We start from the raw sequence: 22,229 nt of genomic DNA, 5'->3' as shown, positions 1-22,229 counted from the left end.
AGAAGCAGCTGCTTGAAAGTAAATTGGCATTGGAGCAGTGGAAGGCATTCATATTTGCACCTTCCATGATGTTGAACTGCAGGCTTGGTTAATCATGAAAGGAAGGAAAGCTTGTATTGGGCTTGGTACTGGTAAAAAATGTACAAAGAAACAAATTGTAAAAGGAATTGAAGGGTAAAAGGACATGAGGAAAATTGGGAAGTAGAATCAAAGGGCATGAGGGTTACCAGGAGCAGGGCTTGGAAATCAAAGTTAATGGGTGGAGATTTGAAATGTGTATGGCATCACAAAATTGATGGAGAGGGGGTTCAATGCAGCCAGAAGAAGAGTGAAGTATTAAGCATGATATTAAGTGGATTTGTGTACTTAAATCTCCAGATGCAGATAAAAGTATCCCTGCTTATTTTAATGTCGAGGAAGAAAGAAGTAGCACTTCACCTGTTGGTAGAAGATTGGAAAACCTAACTACAATTTTCCAATCGAGGGCATAACAGATGGAAGCAGGAGTAGCCCTTCTGGCCTTTCAAGGCTGCTCTATGTATCAAGATCATGGCTGATCGTCCATATCAGCACCATTTTCCATTACTGTCTCCATGTTCCTTGATATCAAGAAACCTATAGACCTCTGTATAGAATGAACTCCATGACTGAGCCTTCACAGCCCACCAGGATAGAGCATTGAAGGTTCACCTCCCTCTGAATGAAGAAATATTTCATTTCAGTTCTATATGACCTATCCCTTATTCTCAAACTGTGCTTCCTGATGTTAGACTTGGTCAGGGGAACAATGGTTTTGGTTTACTGTTATTGTCATGTGTACCAAGATACTGTGAAAAGCTTTGTTTGCGTGCCATCCAGGCAGATCATGCCAGACATAATTATTATCAAGGTAGCAAAAAGAAAACAAAATGCAGAATATAGTGTTCCAGCTGCAGAGAAAGTGCAATGCAGGAAAAACAAACTGCAAGGGCCACAACGAGGTAGATTGGGAGATCAAGGTCTCATCTTTAGTGTATGAGAGGTCCATTCAAGAGTCTATTAAAAGTGGGAGAGAAAATACCACGAGTCTGATAGTATGTGCTTTCAAGCCTTTATCTTCTGCTTGACGGAAGAGGGGAGAAGAGAGAGTGACTGAGGTGGGAGGGTCTTTGATTATGTGGCTGCTCTCCAGAAGTAGCGGGAAGTGACAATGAAGGGGAAGCTGGTTTCCGTGATGGACTGAGCTGTGTACACAACTCTCTGCAATTTCTTGTGGTCTTGGGCTGAGTAGTTGCCCTACCAAGCTTTGATGCATTTGGACAGTCAAGCCCTCTAACAGTTTGTAATTTTCAAATGAGCACTCCTCTCATTCTTCTGAACTCTTGAGAATTCAGTCCCAGCATCAGATAATAATTCTCTCGAAGACAAAGTGGTGTGGCCTGGTGGATGATTGTTTTAAGGCTGGAGCCTGGTGACAGCCATATTCTTGGTGTCAGAGCTTGGATTAGTGCTTTCTATGATGTATTTTATTCACTTGGATGTGGGACTACAGGGTCGACTTGCAGGTGGCATGAATTTTAGAGAAACAAGAGAACACGGTCTTGCAGAATGGGCAGGCAAATAATGGTGAAATTTAATGCAAAATGTGAAGCATATTTTGGCGGATAATTCGGAGAGACAATGTAGACTGAAGGGACAGTTCCATTAACTGCAGAAGCTGGTGAATAAATCTTTGGAGGTATAACCATTTGTCTTTAATCAGATCCTGTGCTTTAAATTCGATGTCTGGTGACGCAATGCTTTGTTCAAATGAATTCTTCACTGGTTTTGTTCTGAAACAAATTATTTCCCGTTAAGCCCTTAGTGCTTCTTACCTGCCTTGGACGCTGATTTGACTCATGAGCTGCGATTCCAAAAGAACTCTCCGACACAGGGCGAGAGGGGGCGGGGCGGAGCGGAGCGGAGACGGAGAGAGCAGCGAACTTCCGGGTAGGCGGTTCCCGCGTTCCCTGGCGTGACGGAATTTCCGGCCTTCTCTTCCTCTTTGTCTGGTGCGGTGGAGCGCTGGGCGCCATTTTAAGCTTTCCTTTCAGCGAGCGAGGTGCGCGCTCAGCTCGTCGTTAACATGTCGGATGAGGGGAAATTATTCGTCGGCGGCCTTAGCCTCAACACAGACGAGCAGGCCCTGGAAGAACAGTTCTCCAAGTACGGGCAGATCACTGAGGTGCGAGTCATTAAGGATCGGGAGACCTTCACGTCGCGTGGTTTCGGTTTCATCACTTTCGACAACCCGGAGGACGCCAAGGACGCGCTGCAGGCCATGAACGGCAAGTCCATCGACGGCCGCCAGATCCGGGTGGGCCACGCCGAGAAGAAGACGGGCGGCGGTCGCGGTTACGGCGGAGGCCGGGGCGGCGGTGGTTACGGTAACCGGAGGAGAGGCGGCAGTTACTGGGAGAATGAGAGGAGCGCCTATGGGGGCGGAGGCCGGTACGACCAGAGCGAGCGCGACAGCTACTCGGGTGGGTACCGGAGCCAGGGCAATTACAACAGCTACGGAGGTCGCCCTTACCGAGACTATGACTGATGGCCTGGAGGAACTGTCGGTGCCGGATTCCCATCCGCCCGCCGCTGAGAGGGCGGCCCTGGAACCGCAGAAAGCCGCCGTGAATGAATGTGATTTGCCTGTTATGTTAAAATGCTAGAAACCCAGTTTGACCATTGTCATGATTAATTTTGTTACCTGTTGTTTGTTCTGGGGTCTTCCTTAAGTTGAGCTTTCGACTTTGAACCTCGCTTACCATGTGGCTTTCTGTGATAATTTTTAAATCCGACCCACGGAGCCTCTGTGTCATTGGGACAGTGTGTTGGCGATTAAATTGCCCGAGTCTCCTTCCGTGAGCTCCTTTTGGAATTTGTCGAAATCGTTTTGCTTTCTGGTGAACTCTTTCCACAATTCCATGCGGCGCAAAGAACGAAATCGGGCGGAAAACTATTTAACTCCCTCTTCCTGGCCATTTTATGATTACTATCCTTAAGATGACTTGGTCTCGGAATACGGATCGCTCGAGTTACTTTTGATCGATCGACCGATTTTCTTGACTTAATTATCTCGTAATGAGGATTGAACGCTTTTTAAAATCAAAATCTTAAACCATCCCGCATTATAATCTTTTCATGCATTTAATTATCTTCACTTGGACCAGTAACATGGAACCCGTAGAAACCATTCATTTGAGCGGGAAACCTTGTTTGTATGTTGCCAACAGTATACCCGAGTGCTGAGTCACTTGTCACTAAAACATAATGAGAAAATCGACTACAGAGCAGCTCTTCTGTCATGCAGCTTGTCACAGGCCTCTTGGAAAGCAAACTGATCGTGGTCTTTTATTTTGAAACTCATTTATTGAAAACTGTATACATTTAAATTCATTTATCATTGTTGTACTTTCATCGGCTGGTAAGCCCCTTTTGGACATCAAATTGCCACTTGGGAGACCAATCTTTGCCAGTGGATGTATCTGAATAAAATAGCTTCAGGAATTCTAGTGACTTGTCTTTGTTATAAACCATTCTAATTCACTCCAAGATGAACCTGAAGATTATTCTTTCATGCTAAACATGTCTCCTGTCATGATTATTTCCTTTATTTATGAATGTTGTCAGTGCTGAAGATTTGAAGGTTGTTCGAAGGAAACAAGAAGAATCAAGGTAAGCCATTAAGTTTTGGATTGTTTTGGTATTTATGTTTAAATCCATTTTTTGATTGCAGGTTACTTGGCTTGAAGTGCTTGTTGGGTTGCTACCAACCCCCCAAGTCATATTTCTGAGCCTTGACAGTGTGCTTTGGGCATTATATCAGTTTGTGAAATATACAAAGGTATTAGAGGATTTGGATCAGATGAGCTGGAACCTAGTTCACAGAATAGTGACAGTACAAGGTGCAGCTATTGGGCATGTGGATTCTGTGCTGCTCTGTGTGAGGACAATCAAGCTAATCCCATGTCGTCATCCTCCCCCATCACTGCAACGTCTATCTTTCCACATATTTATTCCCTTTTAAACATAGCAATTGAATCTGCTTCCACAAGTATCCCTCACAATGCATTCCAGTATTTCAGGATTGTTTTAAATACTTAACAGAAAAGCAGTAGTTATTTTCCTGTTTATTTTGCTAATCACCTTCATTCTGTCTCCTAGTTCTTGGACCCCATTCACCAGTGGCAACAGTTTCCTTACAGTGTCTATCTTTCATGATTTTAACTTCCCTCGCAGGCTTCTTTTTCAAGGAAAGCAGCCCAATTTTTTCTAGACAATCCAACTAGCCAATCTTCTTTGGTGACACTTTCTGATTCAGTTCTTCTATATCCTCTAGAAAAGATGTCATGGCCTTGGACTGTTGGTGCCCAGAATTCTCCACCTATGGCTGAAGTCAGTATTTTGCACAAGATTTAATGCGACTTCCTTGTCCCAGTGCTTTCTGCCTCTATTTATAAAGCCCAGGGTCTTGTATAATTCTCACTCTGTTTAATGTGTGCGCAGACTCTTCCTTTTCACCCTTATACATTTTTGCCCTCTAGTTTAAATATGCTCTTATTTTCCAACCAGAATGTAACACCACATTTCTCAGCAATTTTACCTACTACCTATCCACACTTCCAGCCTGTCAATATTTCCTTAATATCTTATTGTCCTCACAGTTCAATGCATCTTCAAATTTTGTTATTTTCAAATTTGGAGATTGCCCCATGTACCCAATTCAAAATCAGCATTTTAATAAGCAGATTCTATGTCTCAGTACTGATGCCTGAGGAGCTCTTCAGTGCATTTCCCTTCAGTCTGAGAAACATCTCTTGTCAAAGTAAAAAATAGAATATACTGGAAATAATTAGGTCAGGCACCATCTGTGGAGAGGGAGTTTCAGGTCAATGGTCTATTATCAGACTGGGAAACGAATGAAAACAGGTGTTGTAAATTGCTGAAAAGGGAAATGTCTGAGTAGAAACCAAAATGCAAGTTGTTGGTGCAGTTCAAGGGTAAAGGTTTGTTAATTACTGCTGATCTTCCTGGAGGTATGAAAGGAGAGGGAGATGATCAAAGAAAAAAATACGCTGGAGCTAAGACACAATGACGGTTGGATATCTGAAGTAAAAGAAAATGTTGGAAATACTCAGCATGTCTGGGAGCATTTATGGAGAGGGGAAAACTAAGTTAACGTATCAGAATTGCCATTTCTGACACGGGAAAGATCAGTATCTGACATTCTTGAATTCCATATTGGGTCCCAAGTGTTACAACATGCTGAGATGGAAAATGAACTGTTTTTTGGTCTGATTTGGAACAATATTAAAGGCCAAAAGGGAGTGCTAATGGGATACAAAAATAGTTATAGACAGCTGGAAGATTGGGCACCTGTGCAGACTGGTTCTGGTCTATAAAGGGATCTTCCAATCTGTGTTTGGTTTTGACACTTCTGCAAAGACCACATCGTGAACACTGAAGAAAGATGGAGTTGAGGTTTGCTAAGTAGGAGAAAGTACAAGTGAACTGCTTTTTCACCTGGAAGAAGTGTTTGGGTGCTTGTGTAGTGAGATGGGACAAGAGGTATTGCATCTGTGAGTGCATGGTAAAGTACCAAGAGATCAGTGGTTGGTAGATGGAAGTGTGAAAACAGATGAAAAGCACTGTGATGCTGGAGGAACTCAGGTCAGGTAGCATCTGTGGAGAAAAGCAGGCAGACATTGTTTCAGGTCAGGACCCTTCAGGACTGAAGATGGGAAAGGGAAGCCTGATCAGTATATAGGAGGGAAAAGCAGAGCAGTTATAGGTGGACAAAAGAGGGGGAGGTAGGGTGGGCAAAAGGTGGTGATATGTAGATGCAGGGAAGAGATAATGATAGGCAGGCGTGAGGGGAGAGCAGATCCACTGGGGAATGGGTCAAAGGTAAGGTGGGAAAAGGGGGGGGGCGGTTAGAAGAAAAGCTAGGAAAGGGAAGAAAAGAAGCATGGTTGGTGGGGGTTGGGAATTGAAGTGGGAGAAATTCGATGTTCATGCCGTTAGGGTTCAAGGTTCCACGACGGAAAATGGTGTGCTGTTTCTCCAGTTGCAAATAAAAAATACTGCAAGGGGAGGAGCAGAGATGCTTTGGTGGTATCAGATTGAATGTGATGAAGATTACATTGTATGTAAAGGCTTTTTACAGGAAATTAGCATGTGATTGCATGTTCTCTCAAATATGGCAAGAAGCTACAGTTGAGAAAGGAAAACCTCTCTGAAGCACATCTGAGGAAAGTGTTGTCACAACAGATACAACTGAACCAGATTAACAGAAAATGGAATATTACAGCCTTTTGGACTCAATTAGCTACCTCTAAGTATATAAACCTCTAACCATTTTTCCTATGAATACATGCTACCTCATGGAAATATATCTGACATTATTTATGATTTCCAGCCACTGCTGTGTTCTGCATCTCAGTTCCAACATTGTTTCTTTCTACATGCACATACAGATGGCTATGATTTGGAAGCCTGCACCCTCAGATGGCATTTTCAGCATGTGTTGTATGGACTGATTTGGTTTCCACTCCATCCTTTCACAATTTCCTTTGGCAATATCTTTAAAATGCTTGTCTTGTCACTTAAGTTCCAATAAAAGACCACTGTCCTGAAAAGTTGACTGTTTCTCTCTCCATAGATACTACTTGGCCTGCTGAGTATCTCTGACAGTTTGTTTTTATTTCAGATTTCCAACATTTTGAAGTTTAAACAGTGAATTAAACTCTGGATTAGTTGATTTTTTTTTGTTAAGCTTATTTGTGTCATTAGATGCCTTTCAGAAATCTAAGTCAGCTCTATCAGTTCATCAAAAAATCTGAGATGTGTTTTTTTTTAAAATTCATGCCTTCTCTGTTTGATCAATGCACACTTGTCCAGGTGACTTCTAATTCTGTCCCTGATTATTGTCTCTAGAACATTCTCCATTTCTGGGTTAAATCTGTTTCTTTGAACAAGAGACAAAATTTGCCATTTTACTGTCTTTGGTACTTTCAATTTTCTCCCTCCATTCAGCAAATGATCAAGGGTGCAGCTCATCTGGACCAGGTTATTTATCTGTTTTAAAGAGGGCTGGTCTTTGCAATACCTTTTTTTAATCAATTTTTAACACGGACTCTCAATTACATCTTCCTTTGCTAAGACTACCTTTCCTGATGAAGGCTGATGTTAAATATGTATTTAGTCGTTCAATCATGCTCTTTTCCTCTGAGGGTAAATTTCCATTTCTAAATACTTACAGTATTTCTGGAGTCTTTAATGTTTGATGCAGGTCTCATGCTGTCTCTGCACCTCATTTGCTTTTTTTTTCCTCTTCATCTTCCTGTAATGCATCTGGTTTTTGCCATTCAACTTAGTTTTGACTGGTGGAACAAGCTCTTGTGACTGAAGGACATTATCTGCCCCCCACCCGAACCGACCCCAGAAGCTGAGCTTTCTTCACCAAGCTGCTGTTGATAGATGGCCTGTTTTTCTTATTGCATGTTGACAGTCACTGCCTAAACTGGAACACTTTTCTAAAAAAAAATAGGTATGGAAGGTACTGGTGGTTTTTTATAAAATGAGAAAAGATGAAAATACAATGTCTTGGGTTATGGGCAAGCATCTGAAGCCAGTTCATGAACAGTGCATGTACAATATCTCCAAATGATTGCGCTGAACTTCAGTTTTTGAAGAACAGTTGAAGTCGTACAGTGTGGGAGACTCCAAGGTTCCCTGATTCTTTAACTGGGAGATGTTCTGCTACAGTGTTTGGGATTGTCGGCTGAGGGCCAAAAGAATTGATGCATGCTATTTTTAAACCAGTACTCTGCTTCAGAGTCTGATTGGGAGAATGAGTTTGTTTGGTGATGCAGTGCAACACAAGTCACCATAGAGCAAAGGACTGAATAAGTGGGAAACATTAAAAATATAGTTGTGGAGAGTCCAGTGATGGGGATGACCAGGCATTCGTGTAACTTGATGTGACCTCTGTGTGGTGTGTTACCTTCTTGGTGCTGGAGTAAAGGATATAGAGAAGCTGCAGAATATTTTGCGGTTGAGTTTCTATAGTTGGGCATTTTTTGATCTTCGGCTAAAGTTAAACAAAAAATACTACCTTGATTGCATTAATCTGTGGATTTTGCCCAGTGGCATTTGTTACTGTGACTAGAAATGGAAAGAGAAGTCAGATTAATGTGAGTAGAAGTAAGGTCCAAGAGGGAGGACCTGGAGCATTGGCACCTATTCAGGATGAATGAGTTGCACCTCAACAAGATTGGGCTTTTACCAGTATGGTCAGGGAGCTTTTAAGCTAAACTGTCAGGACATGAACTCTGATTTGTTGCCATAAAACAGAAAACAAGTGAATTTGGGTAGCAGGGAAGGGGGGGTGGTAGATGAAATTTAATTCTGGGTGAGCAGTGCAGTGAAACATTTTTGCATGAAGAGCAAGGAGAGACGATAGATGAAACAAAGGGGTGTAGGAACAGTGTGTGTTCTATTAAGGAGACCATTCAGCCCCAAGTGACATGCCATCTCTGAGCAATCCCATCAGTCCTATCCCCCTCATTTCCTGGTAGCTTACAATTTTTTTTGTGTCCATTAACTCCCCTTTGATTTAATATTTCACTATCTATAATAAACTGTAACCATTTAATCCACCTGGCAGAAACTCATTTGGTCACAGCGAGATGGTCACAAAATCAAATCTGGCTAACTGCTGTGCCACAGCGTGTGTTTAAATATCTGAAGGTAGTCTGGTAGGTTAAGATTTTAGGTAAGCATAGGAAATTATATTGAGTCTTTATGGAACATTGGTGAGGCCACAACTGGAGCAATACATTATTTCTGGTTGGAGCAAAGAAGTCTGAGGTGATTTGATAGCTGAAAAAAATCTTGATACATTTGATTTGGGTGAATAAATAACTTTTTCTGGTGCTGTAGTGGCTATGGAGCAGATTGGACAAAGATCCAGGGGTGATGTGTACCTCCTCCCTCACCACCATTCAAGGACATACAGTCCTTCCAGGTGAGGATTTGTATGCACCTCCTCTACTGCATTTGGTGCTCTCAGTGTGGCCTCCTCTACATCAGCAAGATCAAGCGAAGACTAGGTGACTGATCTGCAGAGCACCTGCACTCTGTCTGCAATGGCCATCCTGAACTCCCAGTTGCCATTTCAATTCCCCTTCCCATTCCCACACTTACTTGTCCATCCTCAGCCTTCTCCACTACCAGGGTGAGGCCCAGCACAAACTAGAAGAACGAGCTCATGTTCTACCTGGGTAGTTTACAACCCAGCATTTCACCAACTGGCTCTCCGCCCCACTTCTTTCTCTCTTCTCCCCCCCACTCCCATGCCTAATTTGTTCCATCTGCCCATCACCTCTCCCCTAATGGTTCCCATTTAACACATTCCTTATTTATCAGATTCTAGCACTGGTAGTCTTTGTGTTCCTGCTTATCACCCTTCAGCAGCTGTCTCCACCTTCACTCTCCCCTCCATCTGACCTGTTTTTTGTTAGTCTGCTACCACCTATCACCCAGCTACCTCTAACTCCCAATTCCATCCCTTCCCTTTCCCATCTGACTCCATCTGCCCATCATTCTCATCTCTCCTCAGTCCACCTATCACCTACTGCACCTGTCTTGCCACTCTCTCTCTCCTCTTCATACTATCTTCTCTCTCCACTCTCAGTCCTGGTGCAGGGTCTCAACCTGAAATGTTGACACATTTATTCCCCCTCTTTCTCTCTTCCCCACCCCCCCCCCCCCCCACACACACACACACACACATCGATGCTGAGTTCCTCCAGCAGTTTGTTTCTTTTTCACTCCAAATTCCAGCATCTGCAGTCTTTTATCTCCTTTTCATCAGTAGATATTTGTTAGGTCAGGGCATCAAGTGAAATGGATCTGGAATGGCAGAAAGGCACCAGCTGAGATCCTGTACTTCTGATTCTGATATTCCCTTTTTTAAAAATTTGTCCCATCTGAGACCTGGTTGAAGTTTTCTATATGAATTCCATGCCAGTCAAAGACAACTGCCTTTGGATTTCTGGGCAAAGCAGCTAACTTTGTATTCAGGGTATACAACTTGCAGATTTGTCAAAACGAAATCTGTTTTCAGAGTCTAAGAGATTGGTGCAGGATACCTCAGATTAAATGTCTGAGCTCTGGTAATATAGAGTTTATTTACAGTATTGTTACTACAGTATTGATAAGAAAATTGAAAAAAGATGGAAGTTTAATCATATGAACCCCATGATGGTGGATGTGATTTAACAAAAAAAAATGGAAAGTGTAGGAATGGTAAGTGAGATCTAAAACTGAATATATGAGGGTTTTGAATAAGTAAAAGGATTTTGCAGTGCAGGTGTATAAAGGATTAACAGTATCAGTAACAGTTGACAATACAGCTTCAGCTGATGAATTGGAAGTGAGGCAGGGCATATGACTCACAACAGTTTATTGCACAGCAAAGACAGTTTACATAGAAAATGGAGTCTGTTTGAAGAGCAGGGTGAACTAGTGATTTCTCCTGATAGAAGAGTAATTTTGCAAGAAAAAAAAATTAACAAGTGGGTAGTTGCACATAAAGATTGATTCTATGCACATAATTTATTACCCAAGACATTGAGCACAACAGCCAGACTTCAGCCAATTTGATTTATTCTACATGATTTCATGGAATGGCTGAGGGCATTGGATACAGTCAAGATTTTACATTTTGCTGTAATGAAGACCAGTGCTCCAGAACTAGCCATACCTTTGACCAAACTGTTCATCTGGACAGTGATTTTAAATACCAAGTCCACGAGCAGTCAGAGGGTGGGGATCCTGAAGCAAGTCCTGCAGTCAAAGACTGCAGATGGATTGTGAAGGATGTGAAACAATCATTTATGTGGTAACAATCACATAGGATAGCAGAGGGGACTTTGATTAAGGCCATCTCAGTCCCATGGCAATGTCTGAATTTGGAGGTTGGAAGTCCTTCCTGATCACTTTGCTGCCTCTTATAATTATATACACCCAGTTAAATTTCCCCTTGCCGTCCTTTGCTCAATGGAAAACACACCCAGCCTAGCCAATCTCGTTTTTCAAAAATGAAAATTCCAGTCCTGATAGTATCCTTGTAAGTATCTGTATTCTCTGCAGCCCTAGCACATCCATCCTGGAATGTGGCACTCCAGCTGTGGCCTGCCATCCCAGTGCTCAAACAGTTCTGGTGACCTACACTTTAACCTTAATCACCTTGTTTGTCTGTTTTACTTATTATTTGGATTTGGAATTGCTGTCATTATGTCTTGACTGATATTGTGGTTGTGTATTGTTTGAACTCAACTCTCAGTGCTCTGCATTGTCTACAAGGGAGTTTGTGCGGCACATTGTCTGAACACAGTACTATTATCATTGTGTCTTGTCTAATATCAGAAGTGTCCTACTGTACATTATTTAAATGTGAGTATTAGTGTCAGAAGGCTAGCAAATTAACAGTGCATTGCCCAAACTTTGGATACTTAGAACTGTAGTCATAAATTCATAGAGTTGTAACATAAAAACAAGTCCTTTCACTACATCTATGCTGACCACCATGCCTATGATCCCATTTGCCTAGTTTAATACCATATCCCTCTAGGCCTTGCTCATTTGGGTACCTGTCCAGCTGCCTCTTAAATATTGGTGCTGTTCCTGCTTCCATTTCCATCTCTGGCAGCTCTTTGCAGATACCAATTACTCGTTGTGTGAAAAGGTTATCCCTCAGGTCCACACATTGGTTTTTGGTAATTGTAAGGGCTGTTTTCCCAAATGAGAATTTCGTGTTCTGCAATAATTCTCAGGATTTTTAGGTATGTGAGTATTGTAGGAGTACTGGCACTGGATTGATCTGAATTTAGGAATACTGGAGCTTGCCTGTGTTGGTGGTAGACTGGGTCACTATCAGACACTGTTTGTCTATTAGCCTGTCACTTCTGAAAACATTCTATTGGTGGTTTAGAAGTGTAATAAGCTCCATAAAGCTTGACTCAGCACCTAATCAGGGTTCTGTCACACTGATACAAAAACATTTGGCACATAGTTTGCTAAATTTGCTTATTCTCTGGCTTCTGATGAGGTGACAAAGACATCAAAATCATTTGTTTGCTTTCAAAGCTGCGTAAAAAATGTTTGTAAAATCAAATGATTTTCAGTGATTTTCTACTTCGACATTTCCTTGAGGTCGTGGATGACTTGCTTTCACTTTTTTTATTCTGAGGTTGCTGGTGGGGCCAAAATAGGACCTGCGTACTCTACCACAGATCCGGCAAGAATGTTTGACAGGGCAAGTGTATGACTTGCTTGTCTCAAGTCAGGCAGCATCTGTAGCAAGAGACAGCTAATGTTTCAGGTCATTGACCTTTCATCAGAATTGTGATCAGTTAGAAATTATAAAAGTTTTAAATTGCAGAAATGGGGGAGGGGCAGAGAGAACAAAGGGGAGGTTCACGATAGGCTAGAGACAGATTGTCTGATGGAAGTGATGGTGATCCCAGCTGGAAGAGGATGGTGAAGGCTGGTGAATAACAAAAGCCATGTCTAAAGCAGATGAAAGTAGAAAATGAATGAAATCTGAAATGATGAGAGGAAAAAAGACAATGCTGGAAGGAAATGTGAGACAAGACTAGAAAGTCTTGTTATCTGAAATTGTTGAATTCAGTGTTCAGTCTGGAATGTTGTAATGTGCCAAGTTGTATGAGGTGTTGTTCCTCAAGCTTGTGTTCTTTATTGAAACAACTGGAGGTCAAAAACGGTGGTCAAGAGTGGGATAGAGTAATACAGCACAGAAACAGGCCCTTTGACCGAACTCGTCCATGCCAACCAGGATGCCCGACTAAATTAGTCTCATTTGCTCACATTTGGCTCATATCCCTCTAAACCTCTCCCATCCCTCTAAACCTTTTCTATCCTTCTAAAGCTTTCCTATCCATGTACCTTCCAAATGTCTTGAATGTTGTTATTGTACCTGCCTCGACCACTTTCTCTGACAGCTCATTCCATATATGCATCACCCTCTATGTTGAGGTTGCCCCTCAAGTCCTTTTTAAATCTTTCCCCTCTCATCTTAAATCTATGCCTGCTAGTTTTTGATTCCCTTTCTCTAAGAGGCTGTGTGCATTCACCCTATCTATGCCCCTCATGATTTTACATACCTCTATAAGGTCACCCCTAAGTCTCCTACACTCCAAAGAATAAAGTCCCAGCATGCCCAACCACTCCCTATCACTCAGGCCTTCGAGTCCTGGCAGCATTTGGCAAAATTCTCAGTAAATCTTCTTTGCATTCTTTCCATCTTAATGATGGCTTTCCTATAACGATAAGCAAAACTATATACAAATGTCCAGCTATGGCCTCACCAACATCTTGTATAACTGCAGCATAACATCCCAACTCCTTTACTCAGTACTCTGACTGAAGGCAAGCATGCCAAATACCACCTTCACCACCCTGTTTATTTGTGATGTCACTTTCAGGGAACTATGTAATTGGACTCCAAGGTCCCTCTGTTCTACAACACTCCCCAGGGCCCTACTGTTCACTGTAAATTGGTTTATTATTGTCACATGCTCTGAAGTACAGTGAAAAATTTCTCTTGCATACTGTTCGTACAGATCAATTCATTATAACAGTGCATTGAGGTAGTACAAGGGAAAACAATAACAATGCAGAATAAAGCGTTACAGGTACAGAGATTGCAGGTACACAATGAATTGCAAGGCCATAACAAGGTAGATTGTGAGGTCAAGAATCCATTTTACTGTACTAGGAGACTGTTCAATAGTCTTATAACAGTGGGATAGGAGTTGTCCTTGAGCCTGGTGGTACGTGCTTTCGGGCTTTTGTATCTTCTGCCCGATGGGATGGGGGAAGAGTGAATGTCTGAGGTGGGTGGGGTCTGTGATCAAGTTGGCAGCGAGAAGTATAGACAGAGTCCTTGGAGGGGAGCTTGGTTTCTGTGACATGCTGAGCCGTATCCACAACTCTCTGCAGTTTCTTGCAGTCACAGGCAGAGCAGTTGCCATACCAAGCCGTAATGTGTTCAGATAGGATGCTTTCTATGGTGCATTGATTTAAAAATTGGTGACAGTCCAAGGGGACTTGCTAAATTTCTTTAGACTCCTGAGGAAGTAGAAGCGCTGGTGAGCATTCTTGGCTGTAGCTTCTTTGTGGTTGGACCAGGACAGAGTATTGGTGATGTTCACTCCTAGGAGCTTGAAGCTCTCAACCCTCTCGACCTCGGCACTGCTGATGTGAACAGGAGCATGTGCACTGCTCCCCCTTCCCGAAGTCAATGACCAGCTCTTTTGTTTTGCTGACATTGAGGGAAAGGTTGTTATCATGACACCTCGTCACTAGGCTCTCTATCTCCTTCCTGTACTCTGACTCATTGTTATTTGAGATCGGCCCACTACGGTGGTATCATCCGCAAACTTGTAAGGTGGCACTGGAGCAGAATCTGGCCACGCAGTCATGAGTGTATAGGGAGTACAGTGAGATGCTGAGGATGCAGTCTTGTGGGGCACTAGTGTTAAGAAATAATGGTGACAGATGTTGCTGCCTATCCTTACTGATTGCAGTCTGTTGGTCAGGAAGTTAGGTATCTTTACTGTCCAAATGCTCCAGAGATGAGTGTAGGGCCAGGGAGATGGCATCTGCTGTAGACTTGTCTTGGCGGTAGGTGAATTGCAGTGGGTCAAGGTTGTCTGGGGTTAATGCATGCCATGACTAGCCTCTAAGTACTTCATGATGGTGGATGTCAGAGCCACAAGTCGGTAGTCATTAAGGCATGTTACCTTGTTTTTCTGAGGTACCAGGATGACAGTGGTCATCTTAAAGCAAGTGGGAACCTCAGATTGAAGCAGGGAGAGATTAAAAATGTCTGCAAATACCCCTGCTGGCTGATCTGCACAGAATCCAAGGACACAGTCATGGACACCAGCCATGGACACCATCCAGGCCAAATGCTTTCTGTGGGTTCACTCTCTGGAAGACTGATCTTGTGTCTGCAACAGTGACTGTGGGTTCAGGTGCATTGGAGGCTGTCAGGATGGGTGGTGACATTCCAATCCCCTTCTGTTCAAAACGTGTTCATCAGGAGGGGTTGTGCTGTTGCTGGCGATACTGCCTGACTTGGTGGTGTAGCCTGTTAGAGCTTGTAAGTCCTGCTACAACTGATGACTGGTCTGGGACTCAATTTTGGACTGGTATTGTCTTTTGGCATCTCTGATAGCTTTATGGAGATTGTATCTCAATTTCTTGTATAGTTCAGGGTCACCTGACTTGAACACCACAGTCCTGGACTTGGGAATGAATGGATCTCCCGGTTCATCCGTGGTTTCTGGTTCGTGAACATCCAGATAGTCCTCTTTGGTACCCTAGCTTGACTTCCCAAAATGTGACACCTTGCATTTATCTGAATTGAATGCTATTTGCCATTGCTCAGCCCACTTACCTAGCTGAATAAGATATCACTGTAATTTTTGATAACCACCTTCACTATCTGCAATACCCCCTTATTTTAGTGTCATCTGCAAACTTACTGACTGCACCTTACACAGTCTCATTCAAATCGTTTGTATAAATGATGAACAACAGTGGGCCCAGCACAGATCCCTATGGAACATCATTAGTTACAGGCCTCCAGTCCAAGAAACAATCTTCTACCTTCACTCTCTGCTTCCTACCATCAAGCCAATTATGTATTTACTTAACTAGCTCTCCCTGGAACCCAGGTGATCTAACCTTTGAGACTAGCCTTCCATGTGGGACCTTGTCAAAGGCCTTGCTAAGGTCCATTTAAACAATGTCCACTGCTCTGACCTCAAATCCACGTAGTTACCTCTTCAGAAAACCTCTAACAGATTTGTGAGACAATATTTCCCACGGTGTTGACCATCCCTAATCAGTCCTTGTCGATCCAAACGCTAGTGGATCCTGTCCCTACAAACCCCTTCCTGTAAATGACCTACCACTGATATCAGGCTCGCTGGCTTGTAGTTCCCTGGCTTGCCTTTGCTGCCCTTCTTAAATGACGGTACAACATTAGCCACTCTCCAGTCTTCCAGAACTTCCTGTGGTTAAAGATGATGGAAATATCTCTGCAAGGGCTTCTGCAATTTCTTGCCTAGCTTCCCAGGAGGTCTCAGGATGCACTTGATCAGGCTCTGGGGATTTATTCACCTTGATGTGCTTTAAGACTGCTTGGTAATTTGTATATGGTCCAAAACATCACAACTCATTTGCCTCAGTTCCTTAGCTTCTATGATTTTTGTCACAGTAAAAACTGATGAGAAATGTTATTAAATTGTTATTAAACTGATGAGAAATGTTAAGATTAAAAATCTTAGCCACCTTGTATGGCTCCACACATAGACAGCCATGCTGACTTTTAAGGGGATCTGTTCTCTCCCTACCCACCCTTTCATTCTTAATATACCTGCAGAATGTCTTAGGATTTTCCTTAACTTTGCCTGCCAACTTTATCTCATGCACTCCTGATTTCCCTCTTGTGTATTCCTATGGCTGCTCTCTGTAAGGAGTTTGTACGTTCTCCCCGTGTCTGTATGGGTTTCCTCTGGGTGCTCCAGTTTCCTCCCACATTCTAAAGAAGTATGGATTAGGAAGTTGTGGGCATGTTATGTTGGCACTGGAAGCATGGCAACACTTGCAGGTTGCTTCCAGAACACTGCAAAAGATGCATTTCACTGTGTATTTTGATGTACATGTGCCTAATAAAGTTATCTCTACACTTGTACTCATCAAGGGATTTGTTTGATCAAGACTGCCTTAACTTGATGTATGCCTCCTTTTTCCTGACCAGAGCCTCAATATCTCTCATCAACATAGATTCCCTAAACTTGCCAACCTTGCCCTTCACACTAACAGGAACATGGTGTCCCTGAACTCTTGAAATTGCGGTTTTAAAAGCTTCTGACTTGCCAGATGTCCCTTAACCTGCAAATAGTCTCACCCAATTGACCACTGCAAGTTCTCATCTAATTACTACAAAATTGCCCCTTCCCCAATTTAAGATTTATTTGTAGACTTATCATTCTCCATAACTATTTTAAAAATAATAGAATTATGATCACTGATCCCAGTATGCACCCCTACTGACACATCAATAACTTGCCTTACCGCATTCCCTCAGAGGAGGTCCAGTATTGTGCCCTCTCTGGTAGAGCCCTCTGTTTATTGAGGAAGCCTTCTTGGACACATTTAGAACCATAGAATAATACAGCACAATACAGGCCCTTCAGCCCACCATGTTGTGCCACCCTTCAAACCATTCCTAAGACTATCTAACCCCTTCCTCCCACATATCCCTCTATCTTAAATTCCTCTATATGTTTATCTAACAATCTCTTGAACTTGACCAATGTATCAGCCTCCTCCACCACCACCATCCCAGGCAGTGCATTCCATGCCCCAACCACTCTCTGGGTGGAAAAACTTTCCTCTGACATCTCCCTTGAACTTCCCACCCATTATCTTAAAGCCATGTCCTCTTGTTTTGAGCATTGGTGCCCTGGGAAAGAGGTGCTGGCTGTTCCTCTCAATATCTTGTATACCTCTATCATGTCTCCCCTCATCCTCTTCTCCAATGAGTAAAGCCCTAGCTCCTTTAGTCTCTCCTCAATCCATACTCTCTAAGCCAGGCAGCATCCTGGTAAATCTCCTCTGCACCCTTTCTGATGCCTCCACATCCTCCCTATAATGAGGTGACCAGAACGGGACACAGTACTCTAAGTGTGGCCTAACCAGAGTTTTGTAAAGCTGCATCATTATTTCATGGCTCTTAAACTTGATCCCACAACTTATGAAAGCTAACATCCCATAAGCTTTCTTAACTACCCTATCTACCTGTGAGGTGACTTTCAGTGATCTGTGGATATGAACCCCCAGATCCCTCTGCTTCTCTACACTGCCCAGAATCCTGCCATTTACCTTGTACTCTGACTTGGAGTTTGTCCTTCCAAAGTGTACTACCTCACACTTCTCTGGATTGAACTCCATCTGCTACTTGTTAGCCCAGCTCTGCATCTTATCAATGTCCCCCTGTAAGCTTCGACAGCCCTCCACACTATCCACAACACCACTGATCTTTGTGTCATCTGCAAACTTTCTAACCCACCCTTCCACCTCCTCATCTAAGTCATTAATAAATATCACAAAAAGTAGAGGTCCCAGAACCGATCCCTGCGGGACACCACTAGTCACAGCCCTCCAATCCAAATGCACTCCCTCCACCACAACCCTCTGCTTTCTACAGGCAAGCTAATTCTGAGTCCACACTGCTGAGCCTTCTGGATCCCTTGGCCTCTGACCTTCTGAAGAAGCCTACCATGAGGAACCTTATCAAATGCCTTACTAAAATCCATGTAGACCACATCCACTGCACTACCCTCATTAATCTTCCTGGTCACCTCCTCAAAGAATCCTGTCAGGCTTGTGAGGCAAGATCTTCCCTTCACAATGCCATGCTGGCTGTCCCTAATCAGTCCATGATTCTCTAAGTGCTCATAGATCTTATCTCTTAGAATCCTTTCTAACAGCTTACCCACCACAGATGTAAGGCTCACTGGTCTGTAATTCCCCGGACTTTCCCTACTACCTTTTTTGAATAAGGGGACAACATTCGCCACCCTCCAATCCTCCGGTACCATCCCCGGAGTTTTAACAAATTTTATCCTGTCCAAACCCTTTGCACAATGGGTGACCTGATCAATATTGGGGAAGTTAAAATCTCCCACTAATACTACCTTGTTATTCTTGTAGCTATCTGCAATCTCTCTATATATCTGCTTGAATTCCTGCTGACTATTGGGGAGCCTATAATCCAGTCCCTTCAAAGTGATCACCCCATTCTTGTTTCTAAGTTCTACTCATTGCCCCACTGGATGATCCTCCAAGGTTGGAGAATTCAAGTGACTGCATCACCCTTGGAGACTGAGCATCTGACAGGACCTCATTTGTGACTTCTAATGGTGTCATTTTGGTGCTGTTGCAGTGGCTGAAACCTGATTGGAAGTTCAAAAACAGCATGGGAAACAGGTGCCTTGTGACTCTTTCTCCATAGATGTGCTCTAATCTGCTTAAACTAGTTTGGCAGGGAGATGAAAAGCTGCGTGAGTATTCAGAGGGAGAGAAGCAGAAGTGATGAGATAATTTGGAAGATAGGGCAATAAAGATGGAGAATGGATAGAAAAGTAAATATGTAATTGCAACAATAGTGTACAAGGTAAGATGATTTGTAGATACCGATACATGTAGAATGTGATATTATAGCTATTATGGAAGCTTGACTTAGAGGGTAGAAATGGCACTTCAACATTCCTGTTTTCAGACAAATAGAGGGGGGGATAAAGGAAGTGGGTGTTACCAACATTGGCTGAAGAGTTAATAACAGCAATGAGGGATGATTTGTAAAAAGTGTAATTGAATGACCCTTTGATTAAACAAAGAATCAGTGTCAATCACAGAGTGGACAAGAAACATCTGAAAACACTTAAGAAAATTGAAGTGTAGATTTGTGGGCAAATTGCTGATGAGTGACAAAACATGGCAGTGATAGCAAGGGATTATAATTATCCAAATATTATCTGAAATACAGTCAGTATAAAGAACATAGTTTATTGACTACAGCTCTATCTTCGATACTATAATCCCAAGCAAACTCATCACCAAACTCCGAGACCTAGGACTTCAACACCCCCTCTGTAACTGGATCCTTCACTTTCTGACCAACAGGCCGCAATCAGTGAGGCTAGGCAGCAATACCTCCAGCACAATTATTCTCAACACTGGTGCCCCACAAGGCTGTGTCCTCAGCCCTCTACTCCCTATATGCTCATGACTGTATGGTCAGATTCTGCTCTAACTCCATCTACAAGTTTGCAGATGATACCACTGTTGTAGGTCGTATCTCAAGCAACAATGAGTCAGGGTACAGGAAGGAGATAGGGAGTTTAGTGGCATGGTGTCATGACAACAACCCTTCCCTCAATGTCAACAAAACAAAAGAGCTGGTCATTGACTTCAGGAAAGGGGGCAGTGTACATTCACCTGTCCACATCAACGGTGTTGAGGTTGAGAGGGTTGAGAGCTTCAAGTTCCTGGGAGTGAACATCACTAACAGCCTATCCTGGTCAAATCAGGTAGATGCCACGGTCAAGAGACATCACCAGTGCCTCTAATTCCTCAGGAGGCTAAAGAAATTTGGCATGTCCCCTCTGACACTCACCAACTTTTATCGATGCGCCATAGAAAGCATTCTATCTGGATGCATCACGGCTTGGTATGGCAACTGCTCTGCTCAGGACCGCAAGAAACTGCAGAAAGTTGTGGACACATCCCAGCACGTCACAGAAACCAGCCTCCCCTCCTTGGATTCTTTACCTCTCGCTACCTTGGCGAAGCAGCCAGCATAATCAAAGACCCCACCTACCTGGGTCATTCTCTCTTCTCTCCTCTTCCATCAGGTAGAAGATGTAGGAGCCTGCGGGCATGTACCACCAGGCTTAAGGACAGCTTCTATCTCACTATGATAAGACTATTGAACGGTGTCCTTATACGATGAGATGGACTCTGACCTCACGATCCCTTGCACCTATTGCACTGCACTCTCTCTGTAGTTGTGACACTTTACTCTGTACTGTTATTGTTTTTACCTGTACTACCTCAATGCACTCTGTACTAACTCAATATAACTGCACTGTGCAATGTATTGACCTGTATGATTGGTATGCAAGATAAGTCTTTCACTGTACCTCAGTACAAGTGACAATAATAAACCAATACCAATACATAGAATTGCTACAGTGAATTCAAGAGAATTTTTTTTAGCCAGTATGCAGCAAGCCCAACGAGGTAGCATTTCTGGATTTAGTGTTTGGACTGAAGATATGCATAGACTAACAACCTTAAAAGTTCCTTCATCTCTGCCTTGACCCCTTATTTTCAAACAGTGATCCCTGGATCTATATTCTCCTTCAAGGGGAAACATTTTCTTCACATCCACCCTGTCAAGATGCCTTGGGATCTTCTGTGTTTCAACCAAGTCACCTCTCACCCTTCTGAACACCAGTGGATACAAGCAAAGCCAGTCCAACCTTTCCTCACATTCATTCATTGCAGTTGTTGGTCCAGTAAACCTTCTCTGAACTGCTTCCAATGTACTAACAATAATGAAGAAGCAGATAATTGACTATAGAATTCAGATCCCTCTAAAGGTGGGCATTTGGAAGGAATATCAGTGAGAGAGGACTTTTGTAGTCATATTCCTAAAAGTAATTGGATTTAGTAGAAAAACAATAAAGCTGCTAACCCTCTCATCTCTGATCCACTAATGTGGACTGGATTACAGTCTCCCTCCTTCCCTTCCTGAAGTCAACAATCATTCTTTAGTTTTACTGACTTTAAGCGAGAGGTTATGGTTGCGGCACCACTCAATTATGTATCCTATCTCGCTCCTGTATGCTGACTCGTCACCATCTGTGATTCATCCAACAACAGTGGTGTCGTCGGCAAATTTGTATATGGCATTGGAGCTGTCCTTAGTCATGCAGTTATACCTGTATAGGGAGTAGAGCAGGGGGCCCAAGCATGTAGCCTTGAGATGCACCTGTGTTGATGGTCAGCTTGGAGGAGATGTTGTTACCAATCTTCACTGATTGAGCTCTACTGATAAGGAAGTCAAGGATCCAGTTGCAGAGGAAGGTACAGAGGCCCCAGTCTTGAAGCTTGATATGTTTGGATGGGATGATTGTGTTGAATGCTGAGCTGTAGTCAATGAACAGCAGCCTGATGTTGTCCAGATGGTTCACAGCCGAGTGAAGAGCCAGAGAAATTGCATCTGCTGTTGACCAATTGTGGTGGTAGGCAAACTGAAGCAAATCCAGATCATCTCTAGATCATTCAACAAGATCATGGTTGATCTTCTACTGCCATCATGTTATGGTCCTGTTACCCTATCCCTCGATTCCCCTAATATACTGAAATCTATCAATCTCTGTTTAGAATATAACCAAACACTGAGTTTCTACTGCCCTCTGGGGAAAAGGATTCCAAGTAAAAACATATACTAAAAATATGCAGCAGGTCAGACAGCATACGTGGAAATTGTTTCATATCTGATACCCTTCATTAGAACGTTGTTTTATTCTGGGTTAAGGTAG

General features: G+C 43.0%; 2 protein-coding genes across 4 annotated transcripts in view; one reads left to right on the top strand and one right to left on the bottom strand.

Moving 5' to 3' along the window:
* soul4 (heme-binding protein soul4) overlaps positions 1-1,896 on the bottom strand; it is a 49,975-nt gene extending 48,079 nt beyond the window's left edge. For 2 of the 3 annotated variants that reach the window (XM_052024145.1, XM_052024143.1), the window contains exon 1: positions 1,854-1,888. In XM_052024145.1, coding sequence (XP_051880105.1) covers positions 1,854-1,879 — 26 coding nt within the window. In that variant the 5' untranslated portion in view covers positions 1,880-1,888. Of the gene's footprint in view, positions 1-1,853 lie in introns of all 3 variants that reach the window. The other variant, XM_052024148.1, reaches the window with a different exon arrangement.
* Positions 1,897-2,098: 202 nt separating this feature from the next.
* LOC127574795 (cold-inducible RNA-binding protein B-like) lies at positions 2,099-3,527 on the top strand. The gene has a single exon (XM_052024149.1). The coding sequence runs from the start codon at positions 2,105-2,107 to the stop codon at positions 2,564-2,566; it is 462 nt and encodes a 153-aa protein (XP_051880109.1). The 5' UTR covers positions 2,099-2,104; the 3' UTR covers positions 2,567-3,527.
* Positions 3,528-22,229: the final 18,702 nt, after the last annotated feature.

The sequence above is a fragment of the Pristis pectinata genome, chromosome 10, assembly GCF_009764475.1.
Source record: "Pristis pectinata isolate sPriPec2 chromosome 10, sPriPec2.1.pri, whole genome shotgun sequence".
Lineage (NCBI taxonomy): Eukaryota > Metazoa > Chordata > Chondrichthyes > Rhinopristiformes > Pristidae > Pristis > Pristis pectinata.
Note: the sequence above shows the minus strand (reverse complement) of the source record. Positions and strands in the feature narration are given on the sequence as shown.

Excerpts from the sequence above, each read along its gene's own strand:
- LOC127574795 (XM_052024149.1), top strand. The coding sequence starts at position 2,105 with ATGTCGGATGAGGGGAAATTATTCGTCGGCGGCCTTAGCCTCAACACA.